The sequence below is a fragment of the Ochotona curzoniae genome, unplaced genomic scaffold, assembly GCF_017591425.1.
Source record: "Ochotona curzoniae isolate NIBS_2020 unplaced genomic scaffold, NIBS_Ocur_1.0 contig_1, whole genome shotgun sequence".
Lineage (NCBI taxonomy): Eukaryota > Metazoa > Chordata > Mammalia > Lagomorpha > Ochotonidae > Ochotona > Ochotona curzoniae.
Window position 1 is genome coordinate 29,189,423 of NW_024464918.1, and position 20,613 is coordinate 29,210,035.

The 20,613-nt window shown below is 46.4% G+C and overlaps 1 protein-coding gene across 1 annotated transcript in view; it reads left to right on the forward strand.

The window, feature by feature from the left end:
• LOC121153657 (synuclein alpha interacting protein) overlaps positions 1-20,613 on the forward strand; it is a 60,743-nt gene that overhangs the window by 1,300 nt on the left and 38,830 nt on the right. Inside the window, exon 2 of the mRNA XM_040976336.1 lies at positions 8,244-8,316. Coding sequence (XP_040832270.1) covers positions 8,244-8,316 — 73 coding nt within the window. The remainder of the gene's footprint in view (positions 1-8,243; positions 8,317-20,613) is intronic.

Consider the following 20,613-nt stretch of genomic DNA (forward strand, 5'->3'; position numbering starts at 1 on the left):
ATATGACCAATGGTGAAGAAAGAACTCAAGGGAAAAGACCAGGCATGATGTCAAGCTTTTTTTTTTTCAAATACAATGGAGCAGTTGTATTTACAGAAGAATCATCTGGCAGTGGCCCATAATTTTGATGAATTAGGAATCTCCACTTGAAAGATAATAAAATATGTGCAGTAATAACTAAAGCTGTTTAGCAAAGCAGTCTACAGGATTATGCAATAGTTGAATTTCTATAACTTGACCACTTTGAAATATAAATAAAGATATCCATCTGTAACTGTGTAACTATACCCAAACCTTCCCCCGTCTTAAATTAGCCTCTGCTAACTGTTCAACCTTCATTTAAGTTCAGATCGGGCTTTGAAATTGTAGGAACTGATGGCACAGATAGTAGTGACATTTGTTGAGCCTTCACTGTGGGACAGGCGTTACCTTGATCAGATCTCACAACAGTCCCATAAAGAAGAGAACATTATCAACTTCATTGTACAGAGGAGAAGACTAAGACGTGAAAATGCACATAACTTCTGCAGGGTCACCCGGCTGGTTAGGAGCACTCTGTCCCCTGAATAGCCCCTTTAGGAGTGCTGTGGGTGTTATGGAACAGAGGGTAAGCCACTGCATGAGACCCCTGCCCTCCATATCACAGTGCTCAAGGTTGAAATGCTGTTCCCAATTCTGATCCAGTTTCCTGCTAATGCATAGCTTGGCATACCCAAATATTTGAGCCCCTACCACCCACATGGGAGACCCAGCGGGAGTTCCTGGCTCCTGGCTTTAGTGTAGCCAAATGCTAACTCTTGCAGGCATCTGAGGAACAAATCAGTTGATGGATCTTTGTAGATCCCCCTCACTCCATCTTTCAGATGAATAAAAATAAACTTAAAAAAAAAATCCACCTTTAGCCCCAACACACTGCTGCCTCTCCAGAGTGAAATTGGTTTGTGGCACTGGTGCTTAGTGAGGGATGGCATTCCATCTCTGTCTTCCTCGGGAACTCTGGCCAATGCCAGGTGACATTTTTCATTGTCATAGTTGGGCAGGTGCTACTGGCATCTAGTGGGTGGAGAGGAAGGATGCTGTGACTCCCAGTGCACAGCACAGTCCCCTGTAGAAAGAACTCCCCAACCCCCAATGTCAGCAGTTCTGCCCTGATTCATCGACTTAAGACCAAAACTGTCCTCTTTGGCTTCTAAAGCATAGGCTGTTTTATCAGAGTTCTGTTTGTTGCAGGTTGAATACCGTAAACATGACAGAACTGCGTGGTCTCATTTCATGTTTTCCTGGAAAAGGAATCAGAGATAGACAGCCTCTTAGATAATGAAATGACGATACTCACTGGGAACAGTGAATGCTGTAGCTTCTTTAAAGGGTTAACTGGAGAGTACACCAAATGTTAAAGTTGGAAAGCTAAGGGGCTTTCCTTGTGTTGATTCATTGGCATATGAAGAATTGTAGCTTCCCAGGAATGAAGATTCCATAAAGCTCCTGTGCCGACAGCACTTAAGCCTCATCCCTGGTCAACAGGCAGCAGGGCAGAAGGCACGCCACCTTCGGAAGAGCAGCTGGAGGGCGGGCAGGGCACCCGCAGCTCAAGCCCTCTTCCTGCTCTGCAACCACGGTGCCCTTTATGCTTTCGTGATGTTTCCCCTCTGTTTGCAGCCCACTGCTTGTTCCCATCTCAACACATGCTCTGCACTGGTGCAAAGGAAGAACTGGAGTTTGTTTTGCTTCTACTTAAAGAGACAAAACACAGAAAGCAACCAAAGTAGTGTGAAGTTTCCCAGACTTGGAACAAACGTGCATCCTTTGCAAAGTGTGGGGCTTAAACTGTGCATTCTTGTACCCCTGCCACGGGAGAGCTCAGCAGGCCGTGCAGTCACCGCAGACCTGCATGGTGAATGAATATGATGCTGTTTGCATGCTGCAACTTCAGAGAGCTTCTGCCGTCCCCACAGAGAGATCCATAGGGTTCTCCTGATCTGTTGGGAGGCAGTCCGTCTGTGTTACAACAGAGCTCCCTGGAGGTCTTGGGAGCCATAGTGTGTTTGCTTTTTTAAATACAGGCAACCATGGCCAATGCAGCCTTGAGCAAAGCTGGGGCTGACCCCTGGAGCTGAGGACAGGCTGTGTGCCCTCCACCACTGTTGGTCACTGAGCCCTGCCTGGACCCTCTATTGTTAGCCCATTTGGTAGATGGAAGAGCTGAGGTGCCGGGAAGACTATGACTGTCACGAGGTCACAGATGATCAGCAGGGCAGGGCACAAGGGCACAGGTGTGACCTCATGACCCGGACACATAATCAATGTCCCTACATCAATCAGTTCCCCTCACTGTCCTCAGCTGGTGCTGACATGAAGTAACAAATACTTTTTCTTTTCTTCGGATTTATTTGCTATTTATTTGAAAGGCAGGGTTACAGAAACAGGAAAGAACGAGCGAGTGAGAGAATTAGAGAGTGAGAAGGAAGAAGAGCAAGAGCAAGAGCTTCCCTATGCTGGGTCACCCTCCAGATGGCTGCAGTGGCCGAAGCTGTGCCAGGCCACGCCAGCAGCCAGGAGCTTCCTCTGAGTCTCCCGTGTGGGTACCCCGTGTGGGTACAGGAGCACTTGGGGCCAATCTTCAGTGATTTCCCAGGCAACCAGGACTTGACCCAACACCCATATGGTGTGATGGTTTAAAGGTGATGGTTTTACCCTTTACACAACAATACCCACTACTCCATGGTTGTTTTTTCTAAGTCATGGGATTACATGTATTGTAGAAAGATGAAAATCAGCTAAAGAGAACCAAAGAAGACCTTGATTTTACCATTTGAGAATACTTTAAAAACTTGGTGGAACATGAAATTAAAAGGTGGTTATTTTTGGTGCAGAAACATTTTAAGATCCATATATATTGAGGGGGTCTTCAAAAGTTCATAAGAAATGCATGTAATGAACAATGTGTGGATTTTAACTTTTTGGCAGCAAAAATAAGCATAATTTTTATGACCTTTGTAAAGCACCCTTCTTATGCCATGCATTGTGTGGAGGAAATTCAACATTTGTTTGTCTGTGTTTTAGAAAGGTACCCTTGCATGTATCAACATATGTGTGTATACAATGATACATGCACGCATGCACGCAGACATCGGTAATACTCTTCCTCCATGTGGGAACCTTTGTCACCTTTCCATTCCAGTCTGCAGCTTCAAGGAAAGCTGCTACCTGTTGGCAGTTGTGTAGCCTGGTTTGTTGTGGGGGGTCACATGAGTCAAGTGAAACAAATATCCTTCTACTTCACTGCCCCTTACAAGCTGGAGGAACAATACAATGTGATACAGGTTCAGTTTCTGTGGGTGGTGGTTGACCCATAGAAAAATCAGTGCTCCTGGTGAACGCCCCACCCACAGCTGAGTTTCTCCATTTTGCAGCGCTCAGCCAGGGAGTGACTTTCATCAAAACCCTGCTTCCCCTTGCTTTCATGTGCACCACCTTTACTTGGTGCAGTCTATGGACAAAGAGGACAAAAGAGGAATGTACACATACATGTACACATACACATATGTCTAACTATTTGTATATATGTGTACCTATTTGATTTCAAAAGAAATGCAGGTAAAGGGGTTGAACTTGGAAGGCCAGCAAATGACCAGCTGAAGTTGTTTTCAAGGTAGTGGCTACACGCATGGATTCCGAGGCCAGCCTGCCCAAATGACATCCTTGCTCCAGCATTGGCTAGCTACCCTCAGGCATTTAACCTCTGTAAATCAACTTCTTCCTTGGTAACAGTAGGTTGCAACTACCAATATCAGAATGTAGCTGTGATCATCACATGCTAATAATGCAAATCCCGTGGAATTAGTGTCTGATGGAAAGTATGTGCTCATCGTAATGAACATTGAGAAATGAAGCCAGTCATGAAAATTAAGGAAGCAGAAACATGAATTGCTGAAAAAAAAGACAAAACAATTATCCTGATGCAGTCGAGCGGAAAGCCTTGTTCTCAGCTCCCGTGCCCATCCCTCATGGAGCCGAAGGTCACACAGCACTGTTTTCAGCATCTCACCTGAGCCTGGCTGCACATCGCATGGACCACAGGAGTAATCCCTGGGCTACCTCCTGGCCAACAGAAGTCACCTGGTTACCCATCCACTAACCACAAGCAGTGTCCTGGCGTAAAAACAATTTTGTCGTTTTTTGAAAAAAAAAATTCTTGGCATGATAAAAACAAAGAATCAGAGTATGAATTAAATGTATAGCAAAGTAGGATCCATTAAAAGAAGTTTTGTTCGTGGAGCTTAAAGACTGGGGAGATATGTATTTAAAGCAGAGTTGGGGAGGATATACCAGGACTCTTCCCAAAGTTCACGTAAAATATGCGTTGCAAAAACCGTACATAGCCTTCAACTGTTTTACAGTTTACTTCTAGTTCATCACGAGCTCTTCGAAGGTCCCTTGGTATGTGTAAGTTTGGTTCGTCAGCATCTGCTCTTCAAAGGTGTGGCAAGGTTACCTGTGAAGCATGGGGTAGACAGGGAAGAGGGCTCCGAGGAAGGGGCTGTGCCTAGGTGTCCTGTGGGTGGCACAGAGGGGCTTGGCACTGAGGAAATCAGCACCAAGTGTTCAGAAATTGACAAATCCAAGAGAGCTGTTAAGGGGAGAAAGGAGTGAGGCCCTTGAGCAGTTTAAAGAAGGAAGTAGTAGATTGTTTTGCCTTTTCTTCAACATCATGTAAACAGAATTATCCAGCATCTGCTCTTTTGTGTTTAACTTCTTGGCATACACAATCGGTAGGGGGTTTTCTTGTTGCTGTTTTTTGGGGGTTTTTAAAGACTCATTTATTTATTTTTTAAAAGGCAGATTTACAGAGACACATGGGGAGATTGAAAGTTCTTCAATTTGCTGATTCACTCCCCAAATGGCCACAACAGCTAGTGCTGAGCCAATCTAAAGCCAGGAGCTTCTTCTGGGTCTCCCATGTGGGTTCAGGATCCCAAGGCCTCAGCCCATCCTCCATTGCATTCCCAGGCCACAAGCAGGGAACTGGATGGAAAGTAGATCAGCTGGAACCCAAAACAGCACCCACATGGGATCCCAGGGCTTAGAGGTGGAGGATTAGCCAGTTGAGCCATTGTGCCAGGCTCTGATTTTTGTTTGTTTAGAGTGAGAGAGAGCAACCTTTCATGTACTTGCTCACTTCTGTGCCAACAACAGTGGGAGCTGGGACAAGGCCAAAATTGGAGTTGGGAATGAATTCCAGGTCTCCACCCAGATGGGTGCCTGGAACTCAGTTGCCTGACCTGCATCCCAGGTGGTGGGAAACGGTGCTGCTCAGTGACCTACAAGGCCAGTGTCCCCCGTCCTCTCCAGGGTCACAGGAACTAGCTGCCAAAGCCTGGACTGGAAGGCAGGAGTCAACATGAGGCCTTGGGTTTGGTTCTGCTGTGACTAGTGACTCTAATGACTACCTTGGGAGCTGGCCATTGTCCTGAGCATGAGGCGGGCTGGCCACGTGACAGTGCCTCGTAAAAGTCCATCTGTCCTGTGAGCTGTGGTCCTGCCTGCTTCCAGCTCCCAGCTGGTGAACCATGCAGCCTTCTAAGGGAGACTTCCTGGGCTGCTTCCTCAGTCTCAAATTTGCCAACAGGAAAGTGTTTTTGTGTGTTGGTTTTTTCAATTGTGTTTCCTGCGCTGTTCTTCACATTTCCAGCTTGACATGTGAACTTGTCCTCCCCTGCAGCAAACCTCCAGGCTGCTTCCCCCTGTGTCCTTCTGAAGAACAATGGACTTGTTCATTGTGTAGATCAGAGTCACTGCTGAGTCTAGCAGTCCATGCATCCTAAAGTTACTCCTAAATTATGGAGAGAGATCATCCATCCACTGGTTCACAACGAATGGTTGCAAAGGCCAAGACTATACCATCCTGAAAAATGCAGCCAGCAGCTTCACCTGAATCCTGGGTGGGTGGCAGGGGCCAAGCACTTGGGCCTTCTGCTGCTTTTCTCAGACATGTTATCAGGGAGCAGGACCGGAAGTAAGACAACTGGGACTTGAACTAGCATCAGTATGTAGACTCTGACTTAATGCACTGTGCCACATCACCAACCCCTTCAGTCCCAATTTTTTATTTTCTGGCTGACACATAATCCTTTTCTTAGACTGATGTACTTTTTATTTTCATTCCCTGGAGCAGCAGTGGCCATTTTTCAATGTCATTATTCCCAAAGAATTAACACTTAGGATGAGCTACAGGACTGATAGAAAGGCACAGCCTCCACATGCTGTGCAGGTGTACATGGTAGGCAAGGCTGACCAAGGCTGATCTCTCCCTATGACTTAGTTCCTGTGGTAGCCAGGCAGCCTGTGCTGCGTGAACTTGAACCTCATGAAATTACAACTTGCTGCACGTGATGGGATTTGGAACTCATAAAGGGAAGGTCGGAACTGTGGCTGATAAATCTAAGATTCTGACAGGTGTGACTTTGGGGTGGGAGTGCAGGTACATGCCTGAAAATGCAGACAGCTGCCTCACTGACGTGAATACCGTTCATGGTCTGTGACCAGACCTCACTGAACTTCTCTTTAACTACATGTAAACACAATGCCCCCGTTTTAAAATTTTGCTTTGGTTGGGGGGAAAAAAAAAGGAGAGAGAGGCTTGGTGAGAGAGCATTTTATGGGCACATGGCAACCAACCCACAAGGCCCACTGTGTAATTGAATTATAGATGCTGTAATGATTTAGCTTGTACCAGCTGGCCCCAAGAAGCTACAGAGTCCTTGGAGAGCTGATAGCTGTTGAGACATGAGCTACTTTATTAGCACCAAGAAAAATGCGCTGTGTGCCTGTGTCACCTGCCGCCTAAAGAACATACAATATATATAAAAAGAGGAATACTTTGAGGTTTGGTTTTGGCTGAAGAGGTCAGTGAGCCCTCCATTGGAACATGTTGGGTGCACCTGCTAAAGCGCCCGTAGTCCCCAGAGGATGGCCAGCATAGACGCTGGGATTGCATCAGACAGGAGAGCACAGCTCCTCCAATGAGTCATCTGAGATTGCATTTTTCACTTGGAAATATTGAAAACGTAATTTGTGATTACACACAATGCAGTTGGCAGAGTGATAGTAGCTACAAGCACCTCCTTGACAGCCTGGGCGGCAGTGAGGTGTTGCCTCATCTGACAGCAGCAGGCTCCAGGCATAGCTTCTTCCTAACAGCCGAATGCTGACTATACAGCCCTCGCTTGCAGTGTAGAATGGCCCTAGTGAGTTGTCCGTGATCAGTTTTCTTTCAGATTAACTGTTTTTTTCTTAATTATTCAAAAATTGGCAGTAGGGAACTAAAATGTGATATATGCTTATTACATGAGAGTGTTGTTCATAGAGTGACCGAGTAAGACGTTTTTAGGAAGATGCGTTTCATGAATTAAAGAAAATGAGTGCTTGAAGACAGTTTCTGACTTGGCCTTTAGGAAAGAATTCATCCTGTTTAATTTGTTGAAAGTATCCTGCTCTAAAGAAAGACTGATTGGCATCCAACACAGTCCACATGAATCATAGCTATTGATCTTCTATTTGCTTTAGCTCTTCGAAATTCATTCTTCCTAGGTTGTAATTTGTTATCCTGATAGGCGGCTTTAGTTGGTACTTAGACAGAACCCGGGTGATGTTTTTCAGGCTAATCTATAATATGAAATAGATGAGATTTCAAACACAGCATCATACGTCCCTTGCCTTGTATGACACTATCCTGATTTCTGCTTGGAGATGACATAAAAGCAGGCATACTCCCGTGTGCATCAACATAGCCGCATGTCCCTCCTGACTTCCCTGGGTGTTGCAAGAAACTGGATGGCCTCTCGGTTCCCCATCCAGCCTTGCACGTTTAAACTGACTCTGAGGCTCCATAATGCAAACTTTAGGGTGGTTTTCTGGAAACTCTCCAGGGCAGATGGTTCTTCACCTTCCACAGTGGCAGAAGTGATGGGGCACGGAGTGTCTGCTGGGCTCTCCTCACCTTAATGGTCGTGGCAGAGCTGCTCAGCCATGTTAGTCTGAAACTGCTTCTGCAGGTATAGTGGAGCCAGGGAGGCTGTCAGATTCCCGTGCAGCCGACTGAGGAAAAACAAGATACCGTTTTTGAATATTCCTGGTATATTCAAGTATCACTTGCTGTGTTTGGCTTCTCTAGCTGATTTGAATGAATGCACTGACTTTGAACTGCCGTTTTACACCCTTTTCTCCTCTGGCTTCCCATCCAGTATTCAGTCACGTCACTCAAGACCATACCGGAACTGTGCCGAAGATGTGACTCGCAAAATGAAGACAGATCAGGCAAGTTTCCTATGTGCTCTCTGTTCCCCTTCCTCTTGCCTTTCCATGCAGCATTCCTGAGCCACTAGCAGCTTGCACACATCCATGGCTCCTACTGTCCATCTCTGTCCCCTCTTTGCCCTCTCTGCTTGTACCACCTCCTGCCCCTCTCCAACCAGCAGTAGTTCACAAGAGGTTAAAAACACAGGGAGGTCTGAACAAGGAATCGCTGTGTACAAATAAACACGGATGATCATCTTGGCAGCTCCAAACCACAGTGTACTCAGCGATTTGCCGAAAACCCAAGAATTCATGGGTGACAAAACGTGATGATGCAGGCGCCAGTAGGGGGAAAAAATGGGTAAGGATCAGCTCCGAAGGTGGGGCTTCGCAAGGGTTGAACCCCTACCAGGGATGCGACATGGTCTAGTCCACAGTAAGGCAGACTGTAGCAGGGAAGATGAAAGCCAAGCTTCAGAGTTTAATAGTGTAAACCAAACAGAGAATTATGGCACGTTGATGAGAACCAGCTGGCCGGACTCTCCTTGCTCCCCCTCCTCCCAATGGAAAAAAAAAAAGTAGAGTCAGAGTTTTTTTTTTTTAACAACCCCCCACTAAATCAAATTAAGTCTCCCTGCCTTTCTCCGTGCGATGAACAAACCTGAAAATGCAAAAGGGATGTTGATGGGAGTGATAGCAGGTAGGTAGCACTGCAAGGCTGTGTTTGATTTTTTTCCAGTGATTACTGAATCCTCATTGCTCTTGCTGGGACTGGGCCCCATTAATAGTAATGAAACTCCTGAAATCTGTGGGTGCAAAAGGGTGAAAGTGAACCCCGTTAGATGAAACACACATACAGAACACCAAGTACCGAACAACAACATCACCTGTGCAGCTCCTCCCGGCCTGACCAGCACGAAGGGTGCTGCAAAGCTTGTCCAGGCTGTTTGTTTTCCTGTGACATCTTGCTGAGCAGAGAAAGAGAGTCTTTCTCCATTTATCTCTGAGTCTTTTGAGTGTATTTGAAAGAAGAATGAAAGGACCATTTCACTGTTTGGGTGAGAAACATCCCAGAAGGTAACTTGAAATTCAAATAAAAGTTTTCCCTCTTCTTCAGTTTTTCTTTATATATATTTTAAGCCGCTCCTACTCATGTAGGACTGAAAGGTTCGTGGCTCTCTCCCTTGTAAGGCCATGTCCCCTTAAAAGGTGATGGAATCGATGAGGGGGAGAGTGACCCAGCACCAGCCACCTACACCCAGCCTCAGGGTTCAGGTTAGAGTCCAGCCACTTGTCAGCTAAATGGCCTTGAGCTTGTGACTGTAATGATCAAAAAATTTTTTTTCAGGACAAATTTGGGCCAGTGTCACCAAGCTGGTGCGAAGAACAAAGTTAGATGGTGTGTTTAAAGATACTTTTCAGAAATAAGAAAAAGTAGCAAAGACGTCAGCAGAGCTGCCTGTGCTTGTCCTGGTTGTGAGCTCTGGAAGTGCCTCCCCTGAGTCACAAGGGAACTTAGTCACACAGCTGGCACTGGTAGACCCAGCTCCACTCGCCAGCACCCACCCCAAGAGGAGCCCCCAAAACCAGGGCCTGGCCAGCTCCCTTGTGGTCTGCCCTGAAGCTGCCAGCACTATGAATAGCCCAGGGTGTACCCCAAGCTCCCCCCGCCTTTAATCTGCCCCCTTTCCAATGTCTTCTGGGAAGGGCCGGAGAAGCTGCGATGTGAGCCAGCCCTCACTCTGCCCTGCAGCCTGGCCAGCTCCCACAGCAGGCTCCAGCACAGGCAGCAGACACTGCTGGCCTTCTCCATGTGCCCTCCTCCAACTCTCCAGGGCCCACACTCAGGTCATTCCCCCAGCCAAAAGTTTTGATTCCAAGGTTGCTGTTTTCTTCCAAACAGAATTGTTTAAACTGTTCTCCATCAAATACATTGCACTATGACTGCAGTTCAATTGTGAGAAAAGAGGTTTTGGACAGAAGGAAATGGGAGTCGGATCTGCCAGTTATAATGTGGGAGCAGGGGTGACAGGGTGCCTGTGGGAAGCCCAGAATGGGCAGAGCTGTGCCAGCCTACTGCACAGGCGAGTTCCCAAAGCTGTTGAGCCCTTCTCAGAGGCAGCACGCCACCATGCCAGGCACTCCTCCTCAGAATAAGGCCTCCTCCTGAGAAAGGCCTCTTGGACCCCTTTCATTGAAGAGAAAACTGAGACTTGGCAGTTTGCTTAGCATCCTAGAGCCAGTAATAGGTCCTGCCCTCTGCAGAGCCCCCACAGGCTGAGTCACCTGATGACTGATTTAGTCACACGGTAGTTGTGTAGGGCAAGGATGGGACAGCAAAGGAAGTTGTTCAAAAAGTTCCCCTGTAACAGGGGGTTATGTGTTTGAGACTTGTAAGGGGTGCGCCTACGCATGTAGGGCTAAAGGGACAGGTCAAGGCATGAATGTCAACACTTGCTCTGGCTTTTTTTTCCAAATGCAGATAAAAATACATTACGTCAACACACAACATACGGTATTCAAGTCAAAACATATACAGTTTCATTGACTTACAGATTTTAATTAATTAGACATTCAGATACACATTTGTTTCAGTTCGTGCTCTACATGTCGTGATTATCTCAAAATACGTATCTGCTAAGCTCACTGAGTAATTTTCTCACAAAAAGAGGCAAATGAATATTAATGCAGCTTTGCATGTTCTGAGGATATAAACTTCCGCTCTGTCATTTATTACCTTGTGATGTGTTTGTGAATAGATTCTGGAAGAACTGTAATACCTAAGTAATAGAAAATGTTATTTGTTAACATTTTTTTTTAAATGGTAGCTGGTAAGAGTGATTTTGAACATATGTTTAAGATTTTTTTTTTTATTGGAAAGGCGGGATATGTTTAAAAGCATTGCAAATTTGTTACAATTTCTAGACTGTCTTCAGGAAATTTTGCAAAAGTTCCAAAACCATGAAAGTAAAACTGTTACAGTGTTCTGAAATGTTCATGGAATTTAGCCAGCACCTGAAATAATAAATTGGTGTGGAATTTGTCCTCTAGATATGTCTGTGATAGCATTGACGAGGGTAAATGCCATAGGCCTGCTGTTTTCAAAAGCTTAATGCTAAAAGCATGAAAACAGTTTAAATTGACAGGCCTGTTGATCGGCCTATTCCACATTTGTGTCATATCAACCAGATTCCCAGGAATGGGGAAATGTATTACCTGAGATCTCAGTCAAGAAAATGAACACCTCGGGACACCCAAGGCTCATGTCAACATCCAGGCTCCTCCTGCCTCCGGCTTCCGGCTTCCGGCTTCCGGCCAGTGCAGGCCCCGGGAGTCCCTGTGTGAACACGCTGGTGATCGTCTCCCGTTGCCCACATGGGACTCCTACCTTGAGTTCTAGGCTCCAGGATTTTTAGCCCAGCCCCATCCTCTGCAAGCATTTGTGGAGGTAACATTTTAGGACAGAAATCTCAGCTTAGCTAAAGTAAGCATCAACAAATGGTAAAACACCTAGAAGACAATATTCATCAAGTGAAAGTAGGGTTTTTTGCTTCTCTTTGACAAAATCATCAAAGTGTATGATGGATCATAACAAATGCAGAAAGCAGTTACCCTTTCCACTGAAGACAAAGGCAGCAGCGTGGTCACAGTGTTCCCCAAGCAGTGTCCTGTGTGATGGGAAGCTGCTGGGAGGACAGCTGTGGCCTGCTCCTCTCCCTTGCCCCAAGTGCAGGTGGCCACCCTTGTAAGTGGACCGCAGGGCTTGCTCATGAGAGTAGAACTGCCCCCCACCCCTGAGCAAGAAGACTATCTTGGTCTTGATCCTGCTAATCCTCAGTTTGTGCTTTTGAGAGAAGCGGTGTCAGTGCTTGGGGCAAGGGTGATGGAAAGATCGGGAGCAAACTTTGTTGGTATCAAAAGGAACGAAAGAATGGAAGAGTTTAATTGCCTGTCTTCGCCCCCTTCTCTGTCCTGGAATCCTTCTCTCTCTGGGCGTTTCTTTCTCCACAGGCTGGAGTGCCATAGCTGCCTGGTTTTCTCAGTGGTCAACAAGCAGTAGAATTAAGGAAAGCTAGAATGAGGCAGTGTTTGAGGGAAAGAGAGCTTCAGAAGGGGGTCACTGTCTGTTGTCCCGTGGTTTTGTTTTGTTTTGTTTTCTTGGTCCCTAGGGAACATTTTTCTCTATTTCTGCACTCCTCTTGTTGGTGTTCATGGGCACAGAACTCCAGTCAGGAAGAGCAAGCGAGTGCAGAGAGCACCATCCCTGAGATGGGAAGGGGTGGTCCAGGACACGGCCAGGTGGCCACAATCACCTCCTTCTGTCCTACGGGAGTGGCTTGCTCATTCCAGATTTCCAGTACCCACCTAGGAGGACAAGTGTATGGGTAACTCCTCAGAAATGTAGAACTGGTTAGCCACTCCATGCCCCAAACAGGCAATGGTTTCTCATGATGGTGCTCAGAGTAACCAATGGGAAAATCTAATAGTCTACTGCTGGACCAGCAAGCATTCTAGTTTCCTAATTCAGCTGAGTCCTGCTTTCCTTAGTTTGTTTGACACCATGATCCTTGCATTGTGTCTCCTTCACCTGCACCACCAAACCTTTGTCAACAGGGCTATTACCTTCCTTGTATGCGTGCACTCTGCCCCTTCCCCCATGTTAAAAACCCAGTGAGACCCCTTTGGAAACCCCAGAACTGTTTCCCTGCTTTGCTCCTCCCCCATTTAGAGACAGAGTATTTGCATCAGAGTTGCAGAGAGGGACTCCATTGGGCGTTGTCCTCTTCCTATTCCCACTGCACACATCCAGGATGACTTCTGCCTCTCCAGGGAGGACCACAGCTGCCATGTAGTCGAATCCATTCTTTCTTGGCTACTCAGTGTCCTTTGAGACCCTGGGCTGCTCTGTTCTGGAAACAATCTCCTTTCTTGGCATGGCGTGACTATGTCTCTCATTTTTCTCCTGACATTCTCATATCTCCTTAGTGTCCTGTGCAGCAACTCCTCCTCTTCGCCATGACCTTCAGACAGACAAGTGGCAATAAATATTCAGCGGGACCCTGACTCCCTCATCTCAGTCTCATGTAGCTCATGGCTGAAATCTTAACCCTGTTTAAGCGGCTGCTCTTTCTGCCGCACTCTGGCTCTTCTCGAATGGCCCATTTGTGTTTACTCAACCCTGAAGTGCCTCACTGGGATTCTTTTCCGCAGTGTGACCCTTCTCACATACTCCCCCTACACCTGTACATGCCAGTAAATAGCATTCCACTTACTGTCACCTGCACTCAGTCCCTAAAGCCAGAGTTCCCACCTCCTTCCTGCTCGTGTCAGTCTTTCCACTGTCCAGGTGCATGCGTGTTTTGTGCCTACACTGCAGAGCCCCACGCTGCATTTGCCTCCCTCCAGCATCCACAAATTGAAACCCAGGAACCACCCCCTACTCACATACCAGATAGGAGTGCTCAGAGGAGGGTCCTGGGGAAGGAGATTAGGCTGTTGGGGTGAGTCCTCCTGACTGGGATTAGAGCCCTTCTAGAAACATCCCAAGATAGTGACATTGCCCCTACATGAGGACACACAGTTTCCTGTGAATCCACCCCAGGAACACTTTATTCCAGTTTAAGTACAAACCAAGATGTTTGTGGTGACCAGAAAGACCCCACCTGAACTCCGGCTCCTTCTGGGCTCCATCTCACCCTGGCACTCTCTGCTCTGGTGCTCAGAGTCACAGATCCTGGTAAATTCTCCCCTGCTTTGGGCCTTTTCCAGTGTGCTCTTGTGTGCTTTCTCCTAGGTCCTTCTCATTGCCAGGCCTTAGCGCAAAGCTTGCTTCCTTGAGGGGGCTTCTTGGCTCCTGTCTGTCACAGGGCCGTGCTGATCTCCTTTTGTATTTGTACTTACATGTGCACTTGCGTGGTTGTATGGGTGGGATTGTGTCTGTTTTACTTTCCCCTACAGACAGGAGGACATTGAGCTTGAGTCTGTTCAATGAATGGATCTTATAAGAACACACCATGTTAACATGTACACACATGCTGTATTTTACTCCTGGAACTCCTGCTTGCACTTGAAGAGGAGGGACACCACCAGCTGAAGGGATCTTTGGGTGAAAGTGCTGTGAAAGATAATGTAGAGTAGGCAAATTCCTCACTGAACTGTTCTTAAGTTATTATCAAAAGTCATTTGTCCTCACCAACACAAACTTCATACAACTGGCTACCAAAATTAAGGCTGAGAACACAGTTTTGGATTTAGATTCTAGTAAATTTAAAGTGAATATGAGTGGTTTTTGCCACTGGTTTCTGGGATTCCATTGCCGGAGTATGACCCAAATAGAAAAAATGTGAGTTGCCTGTAGAGAGAATAATATGAGTTTGATGAAGTGGCCCTCTGTGTCCTAGATAGAAAGCTGGAGTCTGGGAACTTTAGTCCTTTCTGGGCAGTGAGCATGCAATGTCATTTTCCACATGACACCTAAAATTCCCTGAGTTCTCATTTATTTTCAAATGAAAACATGTAAGAACTTCCCATCTGCCCTCCAGAGTTATTGAAAAAAAAAAATCTCTGATACACTCATATGTTCACTTTGTGCTGAGAAATACAGACTACAATATATAAGGGGACCATGAAAAGTTCATAGAAAATTGAGCTAAGGTATGTATTTACGGGCAGTCCTTTGCTCAGAGCCTGAGGCACCCACATCCCGCATCCGAGTACCTGGTTCTGATTCCAGCTCTGCTACCAGTTCCAGCTTCCTATTGATGTGCAGCCTAGGAGGTACCAATGACGGCTCAAGCGGTCAGGTCCCTGCAGGCAACACAGAGAGCCCAGGCTGTGTCTCCTGGCTTCCTGCTTTGGTCTGGTGCAGCCACTGCAGGCTCTTAAGGAATCAAACAGCACATGGGATAGCTGTCTCTCTCTTGCTTGCTCTCTCTTTCCTCTCTCTCTCACACACAGTCAAATAAAGAAAAGATGAGTTTATGTTGTTGCAGAAACATTTAACATTCATAGAAGTTTTTTTCATAATATGTAATTCCTGTATTTTTCAAGATCCCCTTGTATTAAATGGAAGATTTTAGAAGAATTCCAAGTGGGATACCACTTTTGGGTGGGCATTGTGCATAGCAATTAAGTTACCACTTGTGGGGCCTGGCTTGATAGCCTAGCAGCTAAAGTTCTTGCATTGCATGCACCAGGATCCCACATGGGCGCCTGTTCTAATCCCGGAAGCCCCACTTCCCATCCAGCTCCCTGCTTGTGGCCTGGGAAAGCAGTTGAGCATGGCCCAAACCTTGGGACGCTGCGCCCGTGTGGGAGACCGGAAGAGGCTCCATACTCCCGGCTTTGGATCAGCTCAGCTCCAGCCGTTGCAGCCACCTGGGGAGTGAATCAGTGGACGGATGATCTTCCTGTTTGTCTTTCCTCCTCTCTGTATATCTTGACTTTCCAATTAAAAAAAAAAAAATTAGTTACCACTGTGACATCCACACCCAGATGAGGGTGTCTGGATTTGAGACTCAGCCTGCTGGCTCATATGCTGGGAGGTAGCAGGTGTCGGTGTAAGGGGTGGGCCTACCTTCCACCCTGCAGGTGTGAATTGAGTTCCTGGCTCCTGACTTCTGCTCTGCCCACCCTGCCATTGTGCACATTTAGTGAGTGCGTGTGCTCTCTCTCTCCACACTCTTCTCCCTCCCCCACCCCCTGTGTCTCAAAAATAAAAAAATCAATAAATACCAAAGGGCTGAAAGGAAAGCCTGAAAAGAAACCATTTTTTAAAAAGAGAAAGAGCACGTTTGGCAGAATTCTGGAAATATACTTTGTCTCTGTGTCATCATTCGTTATGATGCCCATGAGGCATAGGCAGAGGCACGGGAGCCTCCATTCCCTGGCAGGGGAAGAAGTCCCGTGTGCTTGTCCCGGCTTAGCTTTGTTCTGCTGCACCTGCACGGCTTCTCTGCAGCCAGGACAGAGCTCAGCCAGGGCAGGAGCCTGTAGGGGCAGATGTGGCTGCCAAGAGGAAGCCAGGGCCGCAGGCCAGCACCTCTGCTTCCGGCTCCTCTCCCCTCGAGAACTTCCAGGGCAGTCCTCTCTAAAGCAGACTGGTTTCACAGAATCCTCACCGTATTCCTTATGGAAAAGAGAATTCAGTGAACCTGCAGCAAAAGAGAAGAGAGAGTAGTGTGCATTCTTATACCCTAAAGACACGTCCCCTTTCCTCTTTGTCTTTTATAATGTCGGCCGCCCCCCCCACACACATATTCAAAAATGAAAGCAGCATTTTAGGAGCTGTGCATTGGAGCAATCTGGGGAGTAAAAGGCAAGGATTTTCCTGCCTCCCACTCCTTGTTCTGTGGGCCTCCAACTCGATCTCTCTCACCAAGGAGCAAGTCTCCCTGTTCTTTGTCCTTGCTGGTAGCCTACACTGTAAGACAGCGCCACCTGCAGTGAGAGCTGCAAAGTGATGCCTGCAGCACCAGAATCAGCCAGGTCTCCCAGCTAGCACAGCCCTGCTGCTACACAGCTTGCCCGTGAGCCCCTCCACTGGCCCTGCAGCTCCAGAGTTACATAGAAGGAAAGGAGGTTCAGTAAGTGGATCTGGAGTGAGCACAGCCTTCAGTCCACTTGCGTGGTTTGGCCAGTGCCAGACTGAAAGTGAACATGCTTTGGAGATGGGAGAGTAATTCTGAGACCAAGTACTTGCTTCAGACTCACCAGCTTCTGTCTTGTGGAAACTGTACTCCTAAAAACTCAAAGTTCAAAAGTTGTCAAGATATTGAATGCGTCTTCAGGAAAGAATGCTCTTCTTTGGTGAAGGAGCAGTTTTTTGATGGAGGTTGGCCGGACTTGAGTGTCTCAGTGACACCAGGTGCTGGGTGTGTGACAGGCCTTGTTGCTTATAGTAGCATATAGCAATATGTCAGTGATTTTATGTGCTCAGAGCCAGCTGCTTGACATCAATAGCCACTAAAAGAGAAGCTTCTGGTGCAAATCAGTGAATCTTACCCATAATATTTTGGCAGACCTAACATGGATCGTTGACTGATATTTGAATAAAGCCCTCTGTATTTTCCCTGTAGCCTCACAGTACCCTCGATAAGGGGTTATGGCACTGGTAAAAGGAATGAGCAGGCCAGCCTGTGGACTGGGCCACTCAAGAGCATGTGTTCCTTTTACATCTCTTTGCTTGTCTCTGCACAGTTCCCTGATACAGCTCTGCTGGTCCAGAGGGACCTCAGCCCTGTCATGGCCCAGGGTGCAGCCTGACCTCAAAGGACAGCACAGAGAACCAAGATGGCCATCAGTTAGACCTCACTCCCTTCTTGCTGTTATTGTAAGATGGCACAGACCACCTGTCCTCACCTCTTGTGGAACCTGGGGGGTTGCAATGAGGGGGCTCTACCACAGACTGCAGTTTTCATGGGATTAAGAAAGCCCATGACTCCAGCACTGGTGCTCCAATGGCACCCAGGAGATGAACTGGTGGAGAGCAGGGTGTGAAGTCCTGGAAACTGGAATGGAGTGCCTGGTATGGAGACCTCGGGGTGACTGCAGCTAAAGCTGACCACGTGTTTCTTGTGGGAAATAGAGCTTACCTGACTTGGGACAACAGCAGGGAAGCAGCAGTGTCTTGCTATCCAAACATACCCCTTTCTTTCTCATCTAATAGGAAAATGTAACTCCTTATTTACAAGTTAAAAAATTAGGCATTTTAAGAGCCAGCATTGATGTTTGGTCTTAAAAAACGGGTCCACCATGACAAGAGCAAACTGTCCATTATCTCCCTCAGAAAATACTAATTTATCAGGCCTCAGAACCCAAGCCGCTCGTGTCAGCAGTCAGCATGGCCTCATCAGGATAAATTTGTGAGGAATTACAGTGTTTCATGGTGCATCACTCGGAACAAAGAGCCCTGTTATTTGTGGATATTCCATATGGCCAGAGAAGTGGGGTGGGGTGGATCCAGTCTTCGCCATTGGTTGCCTAACCCCTTCCTTTTACAGATTGGGAGACCGAGGCATGGAACTTACCAAAGGAAATGTATCTGTTTAACACTTGGGGTCATCTTCAGCAGCTTACTAACACTGTCTTTATGGAATATCAGCACTGAGGCATGCAGTTTACTCACAATAAGGCGTGTGCTTGTCGACTGTACTTGGCATCTCTAGTCTGGTATGGTCCTTCCTCGCTCCCTCACTCTTCTCCCTTCTAGTGTACTCATTCATTCACTGAAAGATTTAGACACTGAGCCCCGGTATCTTTGAGCTGCTGTGTTAGACAAAGATCTGGTTGTCAAGTAGGTTTCAGACAGTGTTCTCCCTGAGGAACTCTCGGAGGAGAAGGTGGGGTAGCTGCCTGTGAGAATTGTTACCGCAGAACTTGAAAATGGCCCAGCTGTCTGTAGTCAGGTGCAGGTAATGCTGAAGGACTGATAAGCCAGGAGTAGCTGTTCCCTGGGAGCTTGAAGGAGTGCTGGGAAGTGAAGTACAGTGCTGTGCAAGATCAAGAGAGTAGATGGAGAAGAAAGAGGAGACATTGTAGGACAAGGAGAAGCAGGCAAGGGCAGGAATGGTGGAAGAAAAGCGTGGTATGCAAAGTTCACTTAACAGTGCAGCTGTTGCAGCATGTGTTCTGTGCAAGGCCTACCTAGGTTGTTTTTGCTTTATTTGTACACCACATACCCAAAGAGTCTCCAAAAAGTTCATTCAAAATTTGCATAATGAAAACAGTTTGCATAAACCTTAACAGCCTTTGCACCAAAGCACCTTTTTCTTCCATTTTTTGTCCATGAACTTTTTGAAGTGTCCTTGTGGTGTTACTTAACATATCTTTCTGAAACATCTTTTAAATATGCTTTTTTTAACAGGAAGCTTTGTGACTGTGGTAAATAGAGAACCAGGGTCCCTTGCAAAATGTCCAAGCAATAACTTATGAGACGCAGGGAAAATTCTGCAAGGCTGTAAGAGAGGATCCCAGTGTGGCCCAGGCGATGCACTGAGGCTGAAGAAAATGGCCCAAGATTTAAGAGGATTTGAAATAAAGCCACAGCAGGGCTTAGTGCTTGAGGGATGTGGGCCAGAGGTCAAGGAAAGAGAAGGGTCAGTAATGTCTTAGAGATAAATTGCTTGGGAGGCTGCATAAACGGTCATGTATAATCCAGGCCAAAGCACAAAAAATCTACAGAAGACTGAAGGCGAAGGTGGGAGGGAGAGAGGGAGGGGGAAAAGAGAGAAAGAGAAAGGGGGAGAGAGAGAGAGGAGGAGAGAGAGAGAGAGAGAGAGAGAGAGTGTGTGAGAGTGTGTGTGTGTGTGTGTGTTGGCTGAGAGGGGGACAGGATGACCAGCAAAGGTGAAGAGAGATAAGGCCCTGCTTAGGAATATGCCGGTCACAGATCCTTGCCCATCTCAGGACCTTGGTAAATGGCTGTTGAATAAATCAGTGGCTGGCTTATTGTGCATGCTTAGCGTGTCGTGGAAACGCCTTCCCAAAAGCCAGAGGTGTTATAAATGTCAGCACGATTCAACAAGATAACTTCTGGTCCATGAATCAGCATCAAGTCCGTGCCCATTTACCTACTGGGCACTTCAGAGGATTTGTGACAATCAGTAGCAGGCAGATTTCAGGTACATTAGGCATGGTTTGTTTCTGTAGGATGTTACAAAACATTCAACAAATTGAACTCATCCAACCAAAAAGTCATTCAGACAAGAATTTACATTTGTAAGGCAATTTGCTGGCTACTTTAAGGGAGAAAAATTACATGAAATCTCCATTATCATGGAGATTATAAAAGTCTAAAATAGATTAAACCTTTTGGCAATTTAAATTTTGTTCACATGTGAAGAGTGTTTTTCACAATTTAAGTCTTCTTAATAACCATGCTTAGTCTGAACTTTTTTTCCTTGTTAGTTAAGACATTTATTATGGCATTGGAGCTGAGTAAGAGTGTAAGTGGAATTCTGGGTAGACTTAAAAATTGGAAGCAAAAGTGTGGTGAGTCTGTGTCTTTTTTAGTGTTGTGCTTAAATTATCTATCCATCCAGCTCATATATCCAGAAAAATAAATTAATCAAATGTCTTGCATTTGGCTTAAAATTGCCCTTCTTCTCATCCAAGTATATGATAGAGCAATAAGTTAGAGGCCATCCAATAATTCATTTATCGTAGCTGGAATTTTTTTTTCTTGGCAGTTAATATGCAGACTAGAAAGCCTAGATTCTACCCTCAGCCTGAAAGAGTCATGGGTTTGAGTAAGGATAGGGCAACAAGCCTAAACGTTGATGTTCCCTCTTTAGTTTCTAGACCCTTCTGTAGAGAGAA